This window comes from Tasmannia lanceolata, unplaced genomic scaffold, assembly GCF_043159265.1.
Source record: "Tasmannia lanceolata isolate RefF3 unplaced genomic scaffold, GAP_Taslan_0.1 ptg000003l, whole genome shotgun sequence".
NCBI classification, from domain to species: domain Eukaryota; kingdom Viridiplantae; phylum Streptophyta; class Magnoliopsida; order Canellales; family Winteraceae; genus Tasmannia; species Tasmannia lanceolata.
The window spans coordinates 44073113-44097711 of NW_027518680.1; the positions used below are offsets into that span (position 1 = coordinate 44073113).

At 40.8% G+C, this 24599-nt stretch overlaps 1 protein-coding gene across 1 annotated transcript in view; it reads left to right on the forward strand.

Annotated features, from left to right (window-relative positions):
* Positions 1-24599, forward strand: part of LOC143854796 (protein disulfide isomerase-like 2-3) — a 67161-nt gene that overhangs the window by 32630 nt on the left and 9932 nt on the right. The window contains exons 4-5 of the mRNA XM_077364908.1: positions 11142-11299; positions 12340-12439. Of these exons, the coding sequence (XP_077221023.1) occupies positions 11142-11299; positions 12340-12439 (258 nt within the window). The remainder of the gene's footprint in view (positions 1-11141; positions 11300-12339; positions 12440-24599) is intronic.

Genomic DNA, 24599 nt, shown 5'->3' on the forward strand with positions numbered 1-24599 from the left:
GACTTATGTGCAATTCATTTTATGTTCATTGAAGTATAATTATCCTTGTTTTAGGTCTACCCTAATGCCATTACTCTCAAATTCATTAAGGGACTAGTTTTACAAATACTTCTTCAATCTTTAAGAGATATTCTAGTCTTCAATCTTCTTCCATGGAACTTCTCTTAGCTTTAGGATCTTCACACTTTGGCTCCAATATCCATGACTCCAAGCTCCATGCCTTCATGCTTTAATATCTTCAGATATGTCCTTCAAAGAGCTTTCTTAAACATTATTGATTCGTTGGTAAAACAACTAATATAAAATGTTATATTGTGTTTGTTGTCATCAAAACATGACTTGAGAAACTGACCAAGGTTGAACCCTTGGACTAACACTTACCTTCATCAGATTTTAGTTTATTTCAACAATCCTTTCTCTGATACTGTTCTAACTTACTGGAGATAAATTAAATACACTGGGAATACATGAAGCTATTCATGTGTGAGATTTTCAGGGGGGGCTCGGCCCTTAAACTTGAACTGGAAATTGGTGTGGTGTATATTATAGCCAAAATTCATTAGTTCTCTGTAATTTTGGAATGCGAGTGCTGGGAACCCTTCTTAAAAAAAAAAGATAAATTAAATACACTGAATAATAACAAAGGTAGAAATTAGTGAGAAAATAACAACGAAGGTAGAAATTAGTGAAAAAAATACAAAATAAATTTATGTATAACAGTGCATGCTTATTCTGCATGTGTCTGTACTTTGTTAGTTTTTTGAAAAAAAGTTTAATTTTTATTTTAATTATTAAATAAATATACAAAAAAAGTTATAATATTGTAAAATGTTAGTTTCAATTGTGTTACTTTTATTATATCCCTACTCGTTTTTCTTTTGTTATATTTTTAAATAGTATTATTATAAAAAAATCAAGGAAAAATTATTAAAAAAATGCAAAGTTTTGTCTAAATTGTGAATAAAGGGTAGTGATTTGAAAATTGTAAAAAAGGTGTTGTCAGGTGAGAGAAGATGGCTTTTAGGACAAATATACCCTTCATAATGGTTCCGTAGTATAAAATGTAGTTCCGGGGTAGAAAATGTGGTTCCTTAGTAGTTCCGGGGTAGAAAATGTGGTTCCCTAGTGGTTCCGAGGTAGAAAATGTGGTACCCTAGTGGTTCCGGAGTATAAAATGTGGTTCCCTAGTGGTTCCGGAGTATAAAATGTGGTTCCCTAGTGGTTCCGGAGTAGAAAATGTGGTTCCCTAGTGGTTTCGGGGTATAAAATGTGGTTCCCTAGTGGTTCCGAGGTATAAAATGTGGTTCCGTAGTGGTTCCGAGGTATAAAATGTGGTTCCGTAGTGGTTCCGGGCTAGAAAATGTGGTTCCCTAGTGTTTCCGGCGTATAAAATGTGGTTCTGTAATGGTTCCGGGGTATAAAATGTGGTTCCCTAGTAGTTCCGGGGTATAAAATGTGGTTCCGTAGTGGTTCCGTAGTGGTTCCGAGGTATAAAATGTGGTTCCCTAGTGGTTCCGGGGTATAAAATGTGGTTCCCTAGTGGTTCCGGAGTAGAAAATGTGGTTCCTTAGTGGTTCCGAGGTATAAAATGTGTTTCCCTAGTGGTTCCGGGGTAGAAAATGTGGTTCCCTAGTGGTTCCGAGGCATAAAATGTGGTTCGGTAGTGGTTAGAGGGTATAAAATGTGGTTCCCTAGTGGTTCCAAGGTATAAAATGTGGTTCCATAGTGGTTCCGAGGTATAAAATGTGGTTCCGTAATGGTTCTGGGGTATAAAATGTGGTTCCGTAGTGGTTCCGAGGTATAAAATGTGGTTCCCTATTGGTTCCGGCGTATAAAATGTGGTTCTCTAGTGGTTCCAGGGTAGAAAATGTGGTTCCCTAGTGGTTTCGGGGTATAAAATGTGGTTCCCTAGTGGTTTCGAGGTATAAAATTTGGTTCCCTAGTGGTTCCGGGGTAGAAAATGTGGTTCCCACGCCGGGCCCGTACGGGCTGGGTCAACCCGCGTGTCACCCGGATTTTTGCTGTATTTTTTAAGATGTTTTTGGGAAATGTTATCCGCACTACCGTATTTTGATGAGGACACTCCTCACTTTATTTAAAGTACGGTATGGCCCGCACCATAGGATGATCCAAACCGTCCATTAGATGGGCCATAGCCTAAATAGGTTGTGCCCCAAAAAGCATTTCCGTAGGTTTATCCTAACCCTATGATTAGAATGTTAGAGGGTTGGTCCTAACCCTCTATAGATCGGAGGGTTAGGCTCAACCTATGGAAATGATTTTTGGTACACAACCAATTTAGGTTGTGGCCCATCTAATTGACGCTTTGGATCATCCTATGGGGGGCCATACCGTACTTTTAATTAAATGAGGAGTTCCCTCATCAAAATACAGTAGTGTGGATATCATTTCCCTTTTTTTGTATGGGAATTTGCTAGCCACCTTTGCCGAGGCAACTTCTTGGCTTGTGGCCCATCCTTTGATGCAAAGATTAGCAGAAGTAATATGGGTGCAAAGGTGGCTAGCAAAAGCATAATTGCAAAAAATAGTAATCGTTACTTCCAAAAAATAGTAATCATTACGGATTTGTGGCTGAAGTGCTAAGTTTTAAATGAAAAATTATGAAAAAAATGGAAGCAAAGTATTAAAATTACGAAAAAAATACCAAAAGGTTGCACTAACATATGACATATACCGAACTACAAAGTTTGACTGTCTTCCGTCGGAAGTCCGAACGTTTGTTCGGAAGTCCGAACAAACCTTCGGACTTCCGAATGGAACCAATATTTTAGTTATGTATACTGGCTTCCATTCGGAAGTCCGAAGTTTTGTTCGGACTTCCGACGGAAGTCAGTAGAATAGGGGATAATTCCAAAGATTTTTTTTTTCAAATTGAGTAAAAATTCGAAGGATAATAGGGATATACATTGTGATCTTAGTGTCATGCAGGCAACCATAAATTAAAGCTTGATTTTGATGTTTTAGAATAAAAAAATGCAAAGAAAATGAATTTATCTTGAAAATGGGGAAAACATCAAAATTCAGTTTTAAGCTCAAAATTCATTTTCTTTGCATTTTGTAACACTGCTTCGATAAGTTTATCATGAATAAACCCTCATGATTACCAAACCCTGTTGTAAATGGCAACCTTCAAAACTCTTCCTTGGAGTTTTCCACGTTAGAAAAGTCTTGAGGAAGAAGAAGGTGGTAGGTGAGAAGGTAATAAGTGCATAGGGATAGGTGCAAAAAGGTGGAGAGAAAAAAGAGGTAGGAGGGGTATATTTGTCCTAAAAGCCATCTTCTCTCACCTGACAACACCTTTTTTATAAATTTCAAATCAATACCCTTTATTCACATTTTAGACAAAACTTTGCATTTTTTTTATAATTTTCCCAAAAATTAATTATTTTTATTAATTTTAAATAAAATATATAATTTTATAGCATTTCCTAAAGTTTCATCTGAAATTTTCATCATTTGCATATGGTTTCGTATGCTTTTTTAATTTTATAGGATTTTTACTGAAATTTCTAACTGAAACTGACATGTTTCCTGAGTCTTGACCGAAATAATGTAATATATATATATATATATATATAGTAGAAGAGAAAAGAAGAGAATATTTTGAAAATTCTATGAGAATTACACATCACTTTTTTTAACAAATGCACCCATTCAACCCACATAATTTCAAACTTACCCCCTTCTTTATGCTTTCTAACAAAGGCACCCATTAAAGCCACATAATTTCAAACTTACCCCCCTCCTTTATGGTTTTTTAATAAAAAATCTATAGGGTGATCTTAACCATCCGATTTAAGAGGAATTATGGAAACCTCTATAGAATGGAGGGCTAGGATCAGCCTATGGAAATGATTTTGGGGCACAACCTATTTATGCTGTGTTCCATCACATGGACAGTTTGGATCAACCTACGACGTGGTCCGTACAGTTCTTTGTCGGCTCATGCATCGCACGAGGTTTTTTACTAGTATATATATATATATATATATATATATATAGAGAAAACGGTTCCTACACATATGTGTAGATAAGTTATCTACACACTAGCTTAAAATACAGTGGGAGCCACATTATTTGGGTGATCCAAACCATTCATTTTTAAGGCCCTCACATAGATAGGGTGTCCACAAAAAATCAGATCCATAGGATCATCCTAACCATTCGAACTGTGGAGGCAAAAAATGGACTAATTTGTGAAGGTTTAAAGACATCAATTTTACCTCCATAAATCGTAGGGTTGGGATGATCCTATGGATCTGATTTTTTGTAGACACCCTATCTATGTGAGGGCCTTTAAAATGGATGGCTTGGATCACCCAAACAATGTGGGCCCCCACTGTATTTTAAGCTAGTGTGTAGAGAACTCTCTACACATATGTGTAGGAACCGTTTTCTCATATATATATATATATATATATATATATATATATATATATATGAGGAAAGTTTTTCTAGTCGGCCGACTAGAGAAGCTTCTCTAGTCCGCCGACCAAAAAACACAGTGGTCCCACATGATTTGGATAATCCAAAACATTCATTTGATAGGCTCTCTCATAGATAGGGAGTGCCCAAAAAATCAGCTGCATAGGATCATCCTAACCCTTTGATTTGTGGAGGTTAAAAATGGACAGATTTGTGGAGTTTATAAGCGTCTATTTTAACCTCCATAAATCGAAGGGTTAGGATGATCCTATGGAGATGATTTTTTAGGCACATCCTATCTATGTCAAGGCCAACAAATGAATGCTTTGGATCATCAAAACAACGTCAGCTCACTGTGTTTTTAACCTCCACTGTCCATTTTTAACCTCCACAAATCAAAGGGCTAGGATGATCCTATGGAGCTGATTTCTTTGGGCACACCCTATCTATGCCAGGGCCCATCAAATGAATGCTTTGGATCATCCAAAGAACATGGGCCCACTGTGTTTTTGGTCAGCGGACTAGAGAAGGTTCTCTAGTCGGCCGACTAGAAAAACTTTCCAGGAAAGTGTTCCTGCGCTATAGCGCAGGTAACCTATCTGCGCTAGCTTTTTAAAACGAGTTTCTATTGTTTGCTTCGAGTGGGTCCCATTCCAAAGTGAAGAGAGAAAACACGTAAGTGAAAAGAGAAAACTCAAGTCAACAATAAAATGTGCCACGTACCCCTCTCTCTCCATTCCTCTTCCACGTAATAGAATGGGTATTTCTTCTCTCTCATTTCTTCTCTCTCAAGCCAACTATGCTTTTTGTTTGGATAAAATAAGCCCCAACAGGCCATCCGCAAAATGCCTTCTGCAATGGACGCTAGCAAATCCCATAAAATAAATCCCTGACTTGCTATCCCATAGAGAATAGAATTTATAATCTTTCGTCTCATTATACCACCCTATCCGTTGGGGTTGTTCCCTGTATGCGAACGGAAGATCCCAAATAAAACCCGACTTGCTAATCGCACCCCCTTGTTGGTTAGATTGTTACCGGTCTCACCATGGTTAGACGATCTTAGCCATTTGATTGAAAGGCTTTCAATTAGGGTTTTTTGGGTACAATTCCATTATTGATGTTTTCAGCCCATAGTAGAATGGATGGGACCTACATTCTTAGATTGCGCCACTCCATAGGATGATCCAAACCGTCCATTGGTTGGGCCACAACATAAGTAGGTTGTGCTACAAAAATCATTTACATTGTGGCACAACAAATGAACGGTTTGGATCACCCTATGGAGTGGACCGTACCACACATTTAAAAAAAATTGTGAGTTTGTATGGGCCACCCATCATGTAATTTCTCATGTAGGGATTTACTAGCATCCATCGCATAAGGTATTTTGCAGATGTCCTTTTGCATGTGAGAGAAACCACATGCTCACTTTTCAATAGATTTTGTCTTTATCCATGAGGTGGTTGCTCTCACATGCAACAGGCCATCTGTGAAATGCCTTCTGTGATGGACGCTAGCAAATCCATTTTTAAAAAACAAAAACATAAAGGCCTTATCTATTCAGAGGATAGAGAGTGAGAGGTACGTGGCATACTTTAACCGGTTAGAGGGGATTTGCTTTAGATGATAGTGAACACGTGATAGAGGAAAGATATACGTGGAAGAGGGGTGTGGAGAGAGAGAAGAGAGAGAGGGTACGTGGCACACTTTATTTTTGACCCTTTGTGTTTTCTCTTTTCAACCAGACCCATTCGAAGCAACCAATAGAAACCCGTTTAAAAAAGCTAGCGCAGGCAGGTTACCTGCGCTATTGCGCAGGAACTCTTTCCTCTCTCTCTCTCTCTCTCTCTATATATATATATATATATATATATGTATGTATAGTAAACAGTTCCTGCGCTCGAGCTTAGATAGTTTATCTGCGCTCGAGTGCAGGAAACAAGGGTGGGCCCACATTTTTTGGGTGATCCTAAGCATTCATCTTTCATTTGAAAGGCCCCATCATGGATGTGGTGTGTACCAAAACTCAGCTCCATTGGATCATCTTAGGCTGTCCATTTGTGGGTGAGAAAATGGACATATACTGTTTGTCCACAAATCTGCCCATTTTTTCACCCCACAAATGGAAGGGTTAGGTTGATCCAATGGAGCTGATTTTTGGTACACACCCCATACATGATGGGGCCTTTCTAATGAATGCTTAGGATCACCCAAAAAATGTGGGCCCACATGTTGCTTGCACTCGAGTGCAGGAACTGTTTCCTCTCTCTCTCTCTCTCTATATATATATATATATATATATAAAGAGAGAGAGAGAGAGAGAGAGAGAGAGGTCGGATCTCGATGGAAAGGAACAAGGGAAGCATGGAAGAGGATTGGCAATGTCCTGATTGTCGCTATCATAATTTTGGATGGCGGTTTAGATGTAGAAGATGCTCACAGGCTAGATTGATTCCCCCTTTCCTTCCTGGGGGTGGGGAAGGAGTATCTATAGGGAGACCCAAACATGCCCAAGAGAAAAGGATTGGGGCATGGTTTTGCTCTCCTTGCCAATACCTTAACTATAAATGAAGGTTGAATTTCGCTGGTGTCATTCAACCAGATCATCTTTAAAATGGATTCCTCGATCTCCCAAGGCGCAATCTAAGGATAATGAAGACAACCTTTGGGCCGACTCGGGTAAAATTTATCACAACAGAAACTCTGCGATTCCAACTTTATCTATTTCAGGGCAGGAAGTGGATGTGCTTGATCGGGAAAAGAGAAACATGATAATGAGTCTTTGCAGGAGCTGTGGAATTGGGCACGATTATTCTGGGAGCTCCCATCATTACATTGCCCTTCTTTGCTGGCAAAGGATGAAGTTCTTTTTATGTTTGATCCGGAGTCGCAGGCTTCACAGATCATTGCTAAGGGATCTGCGGCCTTGGACAACCATCTACTTTCCCTCTCACCATGGAAGAAGGAATTTATTCAAGGAGAGGAGGTGCTCTGGATTTGTTTTTGGGGCATCCCTTTGCACGCCTTGGTTGTTTCTACGGTGGAGGCTTTAGGGGGGCTCTTTAGTAAGGTTGTAGAAACCAAGATGGAGGGCAACCATTAGAATTGTATGAGCTTCGTTTCGGCTAAGATTCTAGCTCCTCGATGGCTCTTCCCTAATCCGGGTGTAAGGCTCCAAAGTTTTGGCCAGTACTACCCCATCGGGGTTGAGCTCTCAAAGGAAACCCCTGAATCTGACGTCTAGGAATCCGGTTCATCGTTAGCGGTGGATCGGCCGACCTCAAAGCCATTGCCAGGTGAACCGTTGGACCCTATAGGGAATTCAAATTCAAAATTCCTTGTTGGGAGGCCCGAGATAGAGATGTTGGTCATCCCAGAAAAAGGCATGATGAGACCTGAACAGAGGAATGAAGATTATTTGGGTTCGTTGGTAAGTCCCAAGAAACCTACCCATCACATCAGACGGAAGCATGCTCCATACGTCAGAAAGAGCTTCGTCAACCGCGCCCCTAGCGGTTCTTACAAAGACTTGACCTTCTCAGTCAGGGACTTAAGTTCCCAAGACCATCTCATCATGAATAAGATAGCACTATCTTGGGTTCCAAACCAGGTGCAAAGAAGAAACTTAGCAGGTTGTTTAAACTCTTAAAGTTCTATTCCAGGCCTCCTAGGTTTGGCCCTATCTATAACTGGATCTATAGCTGGGGTTCCCGAGGTTGAAAAAGGCTATGTCAATCAAAAGTAGCCGGATGATTTGATTTTTTCATTGATAGCTAGGGAGGCGTATTGTCAGAATCATAGCTCTCCTCCCTAGGAATGGAGGGTCCAAGGCTCCATAAACTTTGGTTTTGCTATTAAAAGGCCCTCCCCATCTAGTTTTGAAGAAAGGATCCTTAACAAAGTCGGAATGGCCTCCCTTGAGGATATGGGAAGACCAGCTTCCCCAAGTAGTCAGCTCTCCCTCTCTATTTCGTCCTGGGACCTCACCAGGAATTTGGGGATCGGACTTTGCTTTCGATGGACACAAAAGCGATTCCACATTAAGGCGGTGGGTTGTCGCTTGGTGGAGAAAATTTTGGCGTTCAACGACCCTATGAAAGTCCTGATCCTGGTTTTTCGGGGTTGTATATCTGCTAGAGTCCCTGACTCAGCATGGCATGTTCAAGTCTCCTCCGGTTTTGTTGGCTTGTCTAGATCACCAAACTAAATGATTATCTAAATGGTGATGACAAATATGCTTTGAGGAAAGCCTTGCATGAGAGGGCCCCAAATATGGCACTTTTCGTTGGATTCGATATGTTGGAGGCCTTGGGGTAGTGCTATGGAGTTTTTGGGGGAGTGGTGAAGTCTATCTAGGCTACGATTCTAGGTAGTAGGGAGGTAAAATAGGTATTCGGCAGGATTGCAGTGTCTGGTTGGGTGGTCCTCATTGTAGTGGATGAATTAGTAGATTTTCTCCGTTGGTATTATCTGGTATGCTCCATGCCACCCTTAATTGATTTTATGTATTGCAAGATGGGACATCTGGTCCCTAATGTAACTTCCATAGTATCAATAAAATTGTCATCTTTCCAAAAAAAAAAAAAGAAGATAATATATATATATATATATATATATATATATATATATATATATATAGAGAGAGAGAGAGAGAGAGAGAGAGAGAGAGAGAGGTGTTCCTGAGCTCGAGCTCAGATAAGCTTATCTGAGCTCGAGATCAAAAACACATGTGGGGCCACATTTTTTGGGGGATCCAAAGCATTCATTTGGAAGGCCCTTCCATGGATAGGGTGTGTACCAAAAATCAGCCGTATAGGATCATCCTAACCCTGTCATTTGTGGAGGGAAAAAATGGGCAAAAACATGGACACACAATGGCTGTCCATTTTCCCCTCCACCATTGATTGGGTTAGGATGATCATATAGGGCTGATTTTTGGTACACTCCCTATCCTTGGAAGGGCCTTCCAAATGAATGCTTTGGATGTTTCCAAAAATGTGGGGCCACATGTGGTTTTTAGCTCGAGCTCAGATAAGCTTATCTGAGCTCGAGCTCAGGAACACCTTTCTCTCTCTCTCTCTCTCTCTCTCTCTCACACACACACACACACAGATATATATATATATATATGGTATATGATTGTGCGCTCGAGTGCCCAATCACATGTGGACCCACTTTGTTAGGATGATCCAAAGCATTCATTTGAAAGGCCCTTACATAGATGGAGTGTGTACCAAAAATCAGCTCCAGAAGATCATCCTAACCCATCCATTTGTGGAGAGGTCAAAATGGACGGACATTGTTTGTCCACAAATCTGCCCATTTTTGCCCTCCAATTTTGGAGGGGTTAGGATGATTCAATGGACCTGATTTTTGGTACACACCCTATCTATGATAGGGCCTTGCAAATGAATGCTTTGGATCACCACAAAAAATGTGGGACCCATGTGATTGGGCACTCGAGCGCACCATAAGATTTGGTGCGCTCGAGCGCACAATCATATTTCTCAATATATATATATATATATATATATATATATATATATATATATAGTTACGGTTTTGTTTTATGCTTTTCGGGTTTAGTACGTGAATAGGATGGAAACCGAAACAGTTTGGTCATTTTGTGTCAATTTTGGTGGAAATTTTAAACCATGCTTGTAAGGTACTTTCTTAATTCATGGTGGCATTTGTTTGGAAAGGAAAAAGGGTAAAGCACAAGGAAATTGAAATGGAAGTTGGACTGCCATTTACAACGATGCATAACTGGGTTATTAAGGGCGTGTTCGGCAAAGATTCTCATTCTCTGCCTTATTACTGGACAGAAACGGATTTATGAGATTCTGTGGAGCGACTCTGAGTCGCTCCGCGGAATCTCATCTTATCTTATATTTTAAGGGTGCAATGTGAAATTGGCAGAAACGGGCTTATACGGGTCACGCTTGCCGAACACGTTTCACGAGATTTTTTCGCCTCTCGTTTCCCGCACCTACAAAAGCAGCAGAACCCATTAAGATATTGGTTTCCGAACGCGCCCTAATTTGTTCCATGTTTCTGAATCCTCATTCTCGCTAATCAACCCTTCTAACAATCTCTGTAAATTACACATGGTTCAGCTCACTGAAGGGATTCCGTGCAGCTCCATCTTCTTTGGACTCATGAAGAATCACCCTACCCTAGGTTCAAGTACAAGCTTCTTTTGCATAGGAGGCACCTTCGATCCCATTAATCTTCGCAACTGATAATGAAAGGCATTTTTTCCTGTTACAAGGTATCATCATTGGACTGAAATGGGGCTGATTGAGGATGATTGTGTGAGGTGTATTTTCCTTTTGCATTGTGTGACATAGTAAATAATTTTGCCACTCGAACTTCTTTAAATCTCAACCGTGAGGTCAGAATTTCAATCCCAGCCTACCTACCCAAAAAAGAGAAAACAAAAGCTTCTTCGTATCTTGTATTAGTTGTATATATGGAGTTTTTACCTATCTGTTACTTAGAACCATCTAAGTACATGTATTAGTTGTAAATATGCAGCTTGTGAATTAAGATCCATTTTCTCTGTCTATGCATACTTGCACAAGTAACTCTTTATGTGCTCAGTTAATTTTTTTTTTTTCTGCTTATTCTTTTCTTTCTCCATCGGTAGATTATTTTATGTAAAATGGCTGAGATTGTTGAGTCGTGTACAGATTAAGGCACTTTTGAAGGAACGTTTAAATGGAAAAGCAACAGGAGGATCAAGTGAAAAAACTGAGAAAAGTGCATCAGTAGAATTGAATTCTCGTAATTTCGATGAGCTGGTCCTTAAAAGTAAAGATGTCTGGATTGTGGAGTTTTTTGCACCCTGGTGAGTGGGTCTAAATTTCTAATTGCTTGTTCTTTTAGTTGGTTGAGTCGGTTAAGAAATATGGGATTCAGTGATACTCTATTGACCTTGTGGAACTATCAATCTTCACAACCATGTTAAATATATTTAATTACTTAGAGGTTCATGAATTAGTTGAAAATCTAAAATTCTACTATTGAATAGAAGAAACCCAATAGACGCTGTTATGTTAATTCCTGCAATTCATGATGCATGGGAAAGAGGAAAGGTAAGTAACTTAATAAAAGATGTACTAATGTACTATCTATCTCTGCAACATTGATTATCTTTAAATTCCTCATTTTTTCTATTCATCTTCTTTGATTTGCAGCAAGGCATTATTTTAGCATATAAAATCAAGCACCCAAATGTCAAATAATTTCTTATCTCAATACATTTTTTACAATTCTCTTACAAGCTTTATTTATTTCTAACTGTTAGAAATGGAGTTAGGGTTAGAGTGAGGAAGAAGAAGAGTAGAGAAGATGGGAAGTCCCCACGAGGGAGCTCCTCATGTATATGATGTATATATAGGTCCAAATAGGGCAACATGTGTACATTGACTGTAATACCCTCTAACTACAAGTATACAACTAATGCCTAACGGCCCTAAACTACCCTTACATTATTCAACACTAACAAGTCTAGTTCTTTTCACTAGAAGTACTATGTGTGTGAGTGCGTGCGTGCGTGTGTGTGTGTGTGTGTGTGTGTGTGTGAGAGAGAGAGAGAGAGAGAGAGAGAGAGAGAGAGAGAGATATTCGTCTTCTATGAATTGGATTAGTTGTTAGCTAGTTGAACCTTCTGCGTCTCAAAGAAGGATGGTGAGATTTTTGCCATTTTTTGAATAGGCACAAGTATTCTCTCAAGTTTTTCTTCCTTTTTTAACTTGTTCTCTATTTTTTATGGTGTTTTCCCATGTATGATTAATTTATAGTGTCTAATTTGAGACTAGTACTTGCAACTAATTTCAAAGTGTTATTATTTTAACTAAGAGATAATGTTCTTTGCTTCTGCTTCAGGTGTGGTCACTGTAAAAAGCTGGCACCAGAATGGAAGAAGGCTGCAGATAATCTGAAGGGGAAGGTGAAGCTTGGTCATGTTGATTGTGATGCTGAAAAGGTAATTCTATCTTCTTATTCTAAAAATAATATATCTTTGGTTATGTTAATTGTGATGCGGAAAAGATAATTCTATCATCTTATGCTAAAAATAATGTATCTTTCTTTAAATAGTTGCCACAAGTGAATCTATTCTGAACGGCTTGTTATGGAAGTTTGGATACTTAAATATAATATATTTTTTTGGTACGTAAAATTATAGCTACTTGGATTTAAAGCCATGGCTTTATTACTTTTTTTAATGGTAAAAATTTCATTAAAAAGACCGAGATGGTCAAAAAACAAAGAGAGATACAGGAGAATGAATACAAAGAAAGAGAACACAATGTATACAAGCAAAAGAAATCCACTCCAAGGGTCACAGAGGGACGAAGTCATATTGCTCTAGCGACTCCAAATGAACCTCTCTCTTGGCTAACTCATCACGCCAATCCATTGGCTGACCTCCTTGTTGAAGGAAGAAGATGAGAGGAGAGGAAGAGAATGAGAAGAGTTTGTGAGTTAGGGATGAGCTCCCCTCACTTATGTATTTATATAAAGAGGAATAAGTGCAAAGACCAAAGTCCCCTTAGGCACATATACACTTCCAAGTTCCAACACTCCCCCTTAAGCTGGAATGTAGATATCATATATTCCTAGCTTGTTAGAAATATCATTTATCTTGGCTTTACTCAATAATACACCAGCTAGCTGATCTATTCATCTAGTGAAAGTAGTGCATATGTGAATAACAATCTCATATATTCCTAGCTTTTAAAGTAGTGCATATGTGAAAGTAGGCATTTTTGGATCCTTTGGCGTATAAAATGACAGTCCACCTCTATGTGTTTGGTTCGCTCATGAAAAACTGGATTGGTGGCAATGTGAATAGCAGCCCTATTATCACAATAAGGCTGAGCAGGAGATGAGGAAGGGAAGCCGATCTCAAATAGAAGAGAGCGCAACCAGATAAGTTCTCCGCCTGTATGTGACTATGGCATGACATTCTGCTTTTGCACTCGACTTGGCTACCACGTCTTATTTCTTACTTCTCCATGACACTAAGTTACCTTCAACAAAGGTACATGATCTCGTGGTAGACCTCCTATTTGCTAGTGACCCTGCCCAGTATGCATCACAAAATCCTTCCAAATTCTCATGCCCATGCTTGTTGAATAGCAAGCCTCTGCCTTGCACACTTTTCAAGTAGCGAAAAATTTAAATCACGGCAACCTAATGGGAGGTGCGTGGTGCACACATGAACTAGCTAACCCCCCCACTGCATATGAGATATCTGGGCGATCTCAAGATCCATGGCACAAAGATGCGAAAAAAAGGAGTAAGATGATCATAAGACAAAGTGAGAAATAAGATGGGCAGTAGAATGGGAATGAGCCTGTGAAGCAATAGGGGCGTCTACGGCCACATCTGAAGAGGGAGGAAGAGGGTTACCTGTGTGGAAGAAGCCGTGATCTCCGGCTGAAAGGACGATGTCTCGGGATGAGGGTGGAGACCACGCTGATAGACCTGCATATGAGCTAAAGAAGGGACCGAGGAAGTCAGCAAAGAGGAGGAAGGTGGGACAACAGGGTCAGGGAGAACAGGAAGAGGAAGGGAACCTGGGGGTCTGAAACTATGGGAGTTGTCTCAACCAAGGTTTTAAATCTCGGTTTCGGTTTCGGTTTCGGTCATCAGCGAAACCGAAACGTTTCGGTTTCGGTACGAAATTTCGGACGAAATCTTGTAAAATCATAGAAACGAATGAAATCATATACAAATGATGGAATTTTAAGATGAAACTTTTGGAAATGCTAGAATAAGCACAAATACACACATAGAAACCATCATTTAAGCATGAAAGTCATCTATGGTAGTTCAACAACGTCAAAATTTAGAAACATGCGCTATCGCATATGTTGGAAACAATGAAGTGTATTCTAAAGTCAAAGGAAAGAAGTACAATGAAATAAAGTGTAATGTAAAGAAAGTACAATCACCAACTATCTCTCTAAGGGGCCCCCTCTATGTCAATACCACATTGAATTACGAGGCAGTTCAAATTCATCATCCCTCCTTCTCTCATGATGGGCACGGTGCATCTACTGACGAATTTGATCTTCAATAAACGAGTAGTATTCCTGCCAGGACATGTTAACCACATGTATTTGTTGGTATTGCTGAACAAAATAATCAAAGACATACTGCTCAACTTGCATCAACAGTCCCAAACGTGGGTACATGACATTAGGGCTGGGTATTGTCAATGCTGCTCCGTAAGAAGATGATGCCTCGCCATGTGCATTTGCGTATAGGTCATATGGCATCCCATAGCCATATGACTCAGTCTGTGACTGCGTCTGTGTATTAGAGCCATATGGGTACCCATAGCCGTAAGGAGTAGTCGAACCTTGTCGACTCTCAGAAGATGCATCAATCAATCCATAACCATATGGACCAGAATCGGTAGAGTTGGCAATTCCCACATTCCGCGAAATCCCACCTTCCATGCTCATACCGTCGAATGTGTCTGTCAAACTATCAACTCCATAATGTGAATGGCCATCTAGGAGTCATTTTCTTCATCGGTGGGTTGATACCTCCGTCGTCGTTGGAATACTTGCCCATGCCTTGGCTGTGGTTGTGCACCATGATCTTGGTCTTGTGTAGCATGGTCAAACTCCTGTTCCACTGTGAATGGGCTAAGTGGTCTATAAGTCTCACCTTCCACACTTCCCACACTACCCCCTCTACCACCAGAAGTTCCAGCACCTCCCATGTTGCCCCCACCACCACTAGCATTGCCACCCCCTCTATCATCATCTGATGGCGAATCTGTCGACCAATCATCATCACTATTCCGTATTGGAATGGCAACGGGTTGAGAGAGACCCTGTGTCTCTGGCAATGTATCCGAATCTATTCCCATCTCTGCAATGATTAGAGGATTCGGTCTACCTCTCGGGGCATCAATCAGCGGCTCTCCAACCTCCCTCACCCACTCATATAGAGGGTCATCCTCATCATTTTCACAGAATATGTCCGTCAGATCAATAGGGTCGGTGTAGTCCTCCCGATTATTGCTTGTAGAGACGTGCTTCATCCTCAAACGTGTGTTGTAGTGGACGTATACAAGCTTGTGTAGGTTTTGATGTCCAAGCCTGTTACGTCTCTTTGAGTGAATGAGGTTGAATGTGCTCCAATTTCTCTCACAACCTGAAGAAGATGCTGTCTGAGACAACACTTTTACGGCTATCTTTCTTAGGTTAGGAGCATCTGACCCATATAACACTCACCACTCAGCTGCAAAATAATAATAATATTTTAATTAGTTACTGTCGATTGACAACTAATATTTATAGCAAGCCTTTACCTGGCAATGTCGTAGCTCACCCGGCCATAGCAGCTGCACGTCCAAAGGAGGCAGTTGCATCCCTAAACCACTTGAGCTATAATTGAATTAACACCAATAGTTAGTAGTAGAAAATTCTAATGCATATCCATCTATTTACGTTGAAATAATGAAATGCTCACCTATCCAAGAACAACGGATTGTGCAGTCGCATCCGGTTCCAACTTGGCTACCACAGTCTCTAAGTCTTCAATGAAATCCATTCGAGTGCCAAGGTTTTGCGAGTACTGGTACTTTGGGTTGAGATAATATGCTAAATAAAATAATAATTTGTTAGTGTATTGTAAATAATGACGTAAGAGATAATAAATATAAATTGATGACCGTACCAGTCGAATGGAGTGGGTGAAGGAGCATTTTCGTCCATCTATCATCAATGATTTTATGGTAGCCCTGATAGGATCGAGGAGCAGCCACTATTATTGCCTCTTTCATCAATTGGATGGCGTGGTACAAAGAACCCATGGTAGGCTTTTTGTCCCCATCTACCATCCTCAATACCTTTACAATTGGCTCCAATATATACCAACTATAGTCCTGCAATGATCCCAAAAGGATGGTCTACCGACGATCTCCTCGGCCTTCTTCCCAGCTACACTCCTGCTCTCCTTATACTCATTCCACTCTTTGCAAGAGAATAATTGCTTTAGACCAACCTTCTTATCCAACATACTCTGGAGAGCGATGTTTCTCATGAGGGCCAGTATATACCCATGATTGTATAAGAAGTTAGTCACTGATCTGGCCTCATCAACTAGCTTCTTCACCGTCGCTTTCTTTCCGATGTCCTTCAGCATAAGGTCGATGCAATGTGCTGCACACGGAGTCCAGAACATACTGTACTTCTCCATAATCTTTTGTCCTGCCTTCTTATAGTTGCTCCCATTGTCAGTGACAATTTGAACAACATTCTTCTTTCCAACCTCTTTAATCACTTCGACCATATGCTTATATATGAATTTTGCATCTTTTACAACGTCGGATGCCTCAATACTCTTCAAGAAGACAGTCTTACCATCACAATATACCATAAAGTTGATGATAAACTGTCTTGTAGGACCAGTCCAACCATCACACATGATTGTCACTCCATACTCGGCCCACTGCTTCTTCAGCCCATTGATGTACTCCTCCAGTTCAGCCACTTCCATGGGCAAGTATTTGTTCATAACCTCATATGAAGTGGGGGCCTTCACTCCTGACCCGTGTTGGCCAGCTGTATCAATAAAGTGCTGCAAGTATGGGCTATTTACAGCATTTGCTGGGATGGCGTTGTGGAAAGCAAATTTTGCATATGCTCGTCCAACCTTCTCCCTCGCATTTCCCCACATGCCCCTGATACCCCTTTGGTTTCCCTTTGTGCATATCGCTGGGTCCATGCTTGCTGGATCCCTTAGGCTGCCCCCACGTGTCAAACCCATCTGCATTGGCTTTCCTTCTATGTTACCCTCACCTGCGGCTCCCCTCGAACTACCCCCACCCGCCTTGTGTATGGATCGGCCAAAATTTGGCCTCGTAGCATTAAGATTGTTCATCTGCCGCCTCTCGTTCTCGATAGCCACAGACTCTGCCATAGCTCGTCTATACTCCATCCTCTGTCTGCTTGTCTCGACATCAGATGGATATGCAATATCATCATCATCATCCATCCATTCTGCTCCATCATAGTTTCCCGCCACAGCATCGATAAACTCATCTCTCCTCCTCGCTTTATCCTGCTTATTTTGTTTGCTCCCCTTCAATGAATTTAAGATGAGTGTCCTAACCTCCTTAGGGCAAGATGGGCATACTGATACATCTCCATAACCACCTACCAGGTGGTGTTTCAATCGTGTTACACCCCCACTTCCTATTTTCTTTCCGCAATAATTGCATATAGTCTTCTGCCTGCTGCCATTAGAACGCCCATGTAGCCAACCAATATCTCGAGCATCATCCCCATCCCCATCCTCTTCATGACGATGTCGTGGCATGGTGACAGTAAAGACTTTGAAAGATCAAAGAGACAATGTAAATAGGTTGTGAAAATAGTAGCAAATTTTAGCAATATTATTCCTTTCAAAATTTTCTGTGAAAGTTAAGAAATGAAAAACTATTCCAAACTTTAACAGTTTTCCATTGTTTGATTACACAAGAATATAAGTGACTTGAACAGTTGAACCAAAGAAGTCATGTTTTATGTACAGGGACCTTTAATTAAATAAATGATATTCCTAAAGTCTTCCATTCTCCAATAAATTGTGGAAATAAACAAATTTTTCAAGGAAAAATCTTTCCTCGAGAAATGTTGCCGCCCCCTGTTTCTTTCTAGTACAACCCCTTGTAGTCTAAAAGAGTAGTAACTAATATACTAGAGGGGGTTGTCCAGGGGAAAAAGAAGGTGGATATAGTACAGGGTGGGTTCAAGAATGTTCTGTGTAAGTTAAAAAACTGAGAAATGATATATCCACCCCCTTTTCTCCCTAATAAAACCCCTTGTAGTATAAAAGTGGAGTCATTTGTAAATAGGTTGTCCCCTAAAAGTACTGTATGACCTATGAAAATGATCCAAACCGTTCATTTGTAGGAACACAATGTAAATAGGTTGTGCCCCAAAAATCATCTTCATAGGATGATCCTGACCTTCCGATATATTTAGGGACCTCAAAATATGAAAACATGTAAATATTGGAGGGTCAGGATCATCCTATGGAGATGATTTTTGGGGCACAACCTATTTATGTTGTGTCCCTTACAAATGAATGGTTTGGATCATCTTATGAAGTGGGCTCTTGAGTACTTTTAGAAAAATAATGGGGCACAACCTCTTTACAATGTGGCCCTAAGCCACAGATGAATGGTTCGGATCATCTGATGAAGTGGGCTGTACAATACTTTTAAAAATATTAAAAATTACGGGCATTGATATATTGGCAGTTTGGCACCCACTATAGGATAATTCACACCCCTTGACCGTGAATTGACGTCAAAAGGTGTTAAAAGTCTGCCAAATGCCCTCCTTTTTTTCCCGTCAATTCATGCTAAAAGGGTGCGAATTATACCGGGGGGGGGGGGGGGGGGGGCATTACTTTTATCCCAAAAATAATAGCTTTATATGAGTCTTTTATTAAGGGTTTTTGCCGGTGTTTAAAAACGCGGTTTCGACGCGGAACGCGGGCGAAGAAAATCCTTGTTGACTTGACACGGGCGGTCAAGAACGTGGTTGACGCGGCCAAGTCAGATGAGTCGTAATTATTTATAAAAAATTTAGTATGCTTGGAAATGATATATTCACCTCTTTTTTTCTTAGGACAGCCCACTCTAGTGTAAAAGGGTAGTCATAAATACACTAAAGGGGGCTGTCAAAGTAAAAAACAGGGCAAGTATATCACTTCTCTTCTTTACAGTTAATTTAGAACTTTAGATTTGAGTTACTTTACTGATATTTTCCTACATTTAGTAAGGAGAATATCAAAAAGGGTTGTGCTAATAACAATTCCCTTATGTCTTTATTATTTAACCAGCTGTCGAGTGGTATAGCAGATACCAAGAAGCTCTCAATCAAACAGCCGAATGACAGTCCTAGGAAAGTGGGAGAAAAGCAAATGTAGAAATGATATATTAGCCCCCTTTCCTTACCTGGGCTACCCTCTTGTACTATAAATGAGTAGCCATAAATAAACAAGAAGGGAGTGGCCAAGGGAAGAAAATGGGGCGTACATATCACTTCCTCATATTTATTATGAAGATGAGTTGCATCTGTCACATAGTAAATAAGGGATTTGCTACCCAGTTTCGCGTCTGGCTTTTGGACGTGAGAACAGCCAGCCACCTATGAATTAAATGAAGAAGACAAAATCTGCCAAAGTCATTTTCTTAGTAAACTATTCATTTTTATAATAAATAATGGGGTTGTTGGGCAGAGCCTGTCATCTCCATCACTTTTTCTAGAAATCTGTAAGATCACAGTAGCTCTTTCGTTTTTTGGAAAAAAAATCAAAATAGCATTAAACAAGACAAAAAAGCATTTTATATTGTTTTATCACCAACCCAACCTCTCCCATCCCCCTCAAGTTAGGGTTCTTTCTTTCTACCTTGAATGAAGAAACCTAAGCATATTTTCAGGTATGATTTTTGCCTGAAATCTTTTTTTTTCCCTTTTTTGATTGCGGGATGGTTGAGTCTAAGGTCACGAATCAACAAGATTCTCGAAATCACCAAGACTCAGCCAAACTTGGCCAGGCTCAGTCAAACTCGGCCAGACTTGACGTGGACTCGCCGAGTTCTTGACTCCAAAACGCGGCCATTCCATTTCCGCGTTGACTCGGCAGAGTTCCGAGTCGAGTCGCCGAGTTTTGAAACACTGGTTTTTGCTAACCCAAAAAGCAGAGCCCTAGAAAAGTAGAAAGTAGAAACATAACCCATTTACTTTCTTACCATTTACCTCTGCAAATGAAACTCCGGGAAGATGAAGAAGCAAAGCCCTACAAACCGTGGCTTCGGCTCAATCTTGCAACCCTCCAGGAAGATGAAGAAGCAAAGCCCTAGAAACATAACCTACTTAAAGCTGCAGGAGCTTGAGGCTGAAGCTTGCTTTGGGTTTGTTGGGAAGATGAAGAAGCTATACTTTAGCTTTGTTGGGAAGATGATGAAAGGCAGATGGAGGTGATGTAATTTTATAGGCAAGAAATCAAAAATTCACATGCAAGGTCATGTTAGATTCCCTCAGTCTTCCCCTTTTTTTCACTTTTTTTTGGCCTCTTGGTTTTTTTGTCATAATTTCTACTGAAATGTGACATTTCTTCAGAGATTTTGAAATTTTATGAGGCTTTTTCTATATGGCCCGTGATCTCACTAGATTTCGTTGAAATTTTGACGAAATTTCAAATTAAAAAGGGTTTCTTTTTACTGTTTCAGTGTGGAAACGAAATTCAAGCCGAAATTTTCGAAATTTCGGAAGTTTCGGTAATTTCAACGAAACGTTTCGGCGAAATTTTGCACTTTTCCGACTCTATGTTCTTTTCGTTTCGTTTTCTAGCGAAACCGAAATATTTCGGCCGAAGTTTAAAACTATGGTCTCAACTGGAGTAGTAAAGAAAGAGACAGACTCAAAGAAGGTGACATCGGCAGACACAAATAAACGTCGCAGCCGAGGGCTATAGCAATGATAACCCTTCTGGGTGCGAGAGTATCCCAGAAAAACATAGCTCTCAACCTGAGGATCTAACTTGTCGAGGCTAGGGGTATGGTTGTGGACAAAGCACACACACCCAAAGACCCTAAGAGTAAGAGGAAAAGGAGCATGATGAGGATGTAAGAAGGAGAAATAAGACTTTCCCTCAAGAAGGAGGGAAGCCGGTTCGCCAGGAAACATGAGGTAAAATAACGTCACTCCAATAGGCTTTAGGGACCTGCATCTGAAAGAGAAGACTACCGGCTATATCAACTAAATATCTCAGTTTCCTCTTAGCTACACCATTTGGATAAGAACTCCTGAAAGCGGTTGGAGGTAGAGAGGTATTCCCTGACAGTATCATTGCGAAACATTTAATAGTTTAATTATATTGAGTAGTAATCTCTACAAGAAAGGTAGGAAAAGCATGAAAGACCTCAAGCGGTCTTTGAGTATAGGACTCGAGACTCGACTAATGAATGAACCAACTCGAGAGAAGTCATCAACAAAAATGATAAATATCCCATATCCAAAAAGTGACATCATCCTCGAGGGACCCCATACATTTGAATGAACCAAAACAAAAAGACTCGAGACTCGACTAATGACTCTAGAGGGAAAAGACCTAGAGGGAAACAACACACGATGGTGCTTCCCAAGTTCATTGGACTTGGTCTGAAATGTCTGAAGATGGCCAGAAACAATGGATGTCTACTGAAGACGCTGCAGGGACGGATGACCAAGGCGACAATGCCATTGCAGGCGTTGACAGAAGTATGCAAAATGGCATGCAGAGGTGTGCAATCAAGACGATACATGCCATATACCTCACGACCTGAACCAATCGTCCTGCCAGTCGAGAGATCCTGAAATAAACAATAAGAAGGAAAAAATGTGACGTAACAGTTAAGATTTTTGGTAAGTTGGGTGACAGAAAGAAAACTAAAAGGAGACTTAGGAACACAAAGAACTGAAGATAAAGTGAGGTAAGCACTGAGGGAAAGAGTACCAACACTAGAGATGGGTGCAGTGGTCCCATCAGTGAGAGTAATAGAATGAGAAAGAGAATGAAAAGGCCGAAATGAGCTAAGAGAGGCTGCAAAACCTACAGTAGGAGGCCGGTTGCTCAAACATAGGCATTGGAACTCCTCAATAGTCTGCCTTGGAGAGAGTAAAAGTATCTCCCGGGGCTGCTGCTGCTGGAAGGGTTGAGGCATCAGGGATATCAACGACAGTGATATGTGTGGTGGGGGCTATACAGAGCTCGGAATGGAGAGCAAAGCAAGTACCAACATGATGTCCTTACCTCTGATAGTGAGTACAGTACGGGTGGCCACGACCACCAACACTTTGGCCACCACCACGGCCTCTACGGCCCCTACCACCACCACAGCCAAAGGAACCACCTCCACGACCAGATCGGTCAAGGCTATCATGGGCGGCAAGTGCGGAGCCATCAACATATACAAGAGTGGAGGAGCTGCCTAGGAGAACACTGCTGGCATGGGAATAAACCTCCGTGAGAGGGGATAAAACCCTAGCCAATAATTTGGTGTCTAAAATGCAGAAAGTCCGGGCCCAAGGTATCAAGAAAATAAATAACACGAAGCTATTCCCGTTGTCGGGCAAGAATCGTCAGATTAGTCGTGAGAGGCATGAAGGCGGTTTGCCGGTCTCATGAAAGAAATCCGCAAACCGCCAAGGGAAGAGGTGCAAGCCGAACTACCATCGAATAACGTTTAAGGGAATCGTCTTCCACCACCACACTATTTAGATCTTCCCCAACTAAAAGTTTTTTACCTTTATGAGCCGTTTGAACTTCTGCCTCACTGGAATCTGCAACACCAATAGGACTCACAAAGGTCCACCTCACAACTCCTTCCTCGTCCCTAAGGACACCCCCAATACCCGCCAGACTTAGGTTACCAAGACTGGAACCATCGAAATTAAGCTTAAGATGACCCTGCTCGGGTGGCTTCCAAACTTGAACGATTGGAATTTTCAATTCACTATTATTGCACACTTCTCGCCATCGATTCCATAACTCAAAGACAGATACAAAATTGAAAGAGGGAAGGGATTTTGCCCAAAAAATCGTTAGAGCCTAGGAAGCACGGGTACTCTTCCGAGGGTCCCGTACCCATACCCCACACGTATGGGGTGCAGGTACGTTCGGGTATGCCCCGGGTACGCAATTTTAAAAAAAAACTATTTTTTAGGTCTGGGTGCGTGTCAGGTACGCGTGGGTGCGCACCCGACACGTTTGGGTGGGTTTTGTTAAAGAAAGGGGGGTGTTTCAGCAACTTAAGGGGGTGTGTTTATAACATATGGGGGTGTGTGTTTATAAAACAAATAAAGGGGAAAAAACCCCGATCATTTCCTCCCTCACCCAATCGTTCCTCTCTCTCACTCTCAATTCCTAATCTCCTAAACCCTAAATCCCTCTTCTCCGGCGAGATACCCTCCACTCCGGTGAGGTCCATCCACTCCGGCGACATCCCTCCCCTCCAGCAACCCTTAACAGTAATCCTCACTCTCTCTCACCTCTCTCTCTCTCTCTCTCAGCTTCTCTCTCTCTGTTACTCTCTCTCTCTGTTACTCTCTCTCTCAGCCTCTCTATCTCTCTCTGTTTCCCTCTCTCTCCACGACTCTCTCTCTCTCAGCCTCTCTCTCTCTCTGTATGTGTTTTTTTTGGATTTTGTGAATCGATTTGAGTCCAAAACAGATTATTGGGCCCTGTTTCGTTTGGATTTTGAGAACAGATTGTGAGTCCAAAGCAGATATTTGGACTCACAATCTGTTGAGTCTAATTTTGAGTCCAAGAATCAGCTTCGGACTCACAATCTGTTCTCAAAATCCGAAACAAATAGGGCACAAATGCTATTTTTGGTGCAATAATCTGTTGGATGCAAAACTAATTGTTTGTCTTTGTTTTTTGGTGCAATAATCTGTTTTTTGGGTGCAATATCTGTTGAGAGTCCAATAATCTGTTTGGAGCTCGGAATTACATTTACGCCCTGTTCATTTGACATTGTGACAAACTGACAACTGATTGAGAGCCTAAAACTCATTGTTGGAGTCAAAATTATGTATAATTTTTAGTCCAATAATCTGTTTGGGGCTCACATTCGGTTGGGGTTTGCTTCTTTGCTTACTAAAATTGCTTCCTTATAAATTTATAATTGCATTGCATTGGATTGCATTTGCCAGTTGCCACTTGCCTTTTGAATTTACATGGGTATGTTTGGTTGTGTATACAATTGTTGAATTTACATGGGTATATGTTTGGTTGTGTATACAAATTTACAATTGTTGTTGCCTTGTAACCTTGTTTGTTTCAATTTGTGAAATTGAGAATTAGAGAGTCCCTTGTTTTGTTAGGTTGCAACGTTGCGTACTAAAATTGTTTTTGTTGTTTAATAGATTTTAGAATGTCTTCATCCGGTGCTAGTAGTGCCGCCCAAGCCGCACATACGTCTTCTACTGATGAAGATTTGTCGAAGTCTTTATGGAAGCATGTCTCTAGATTTGATAAAGATCCTAAGGGTGGAGGGAATGTGAGGTGGCAATGCAATTTTTGTCGTAAGAGTTTCAGTAGCTCTTACACAAGGGTTAGGGCGC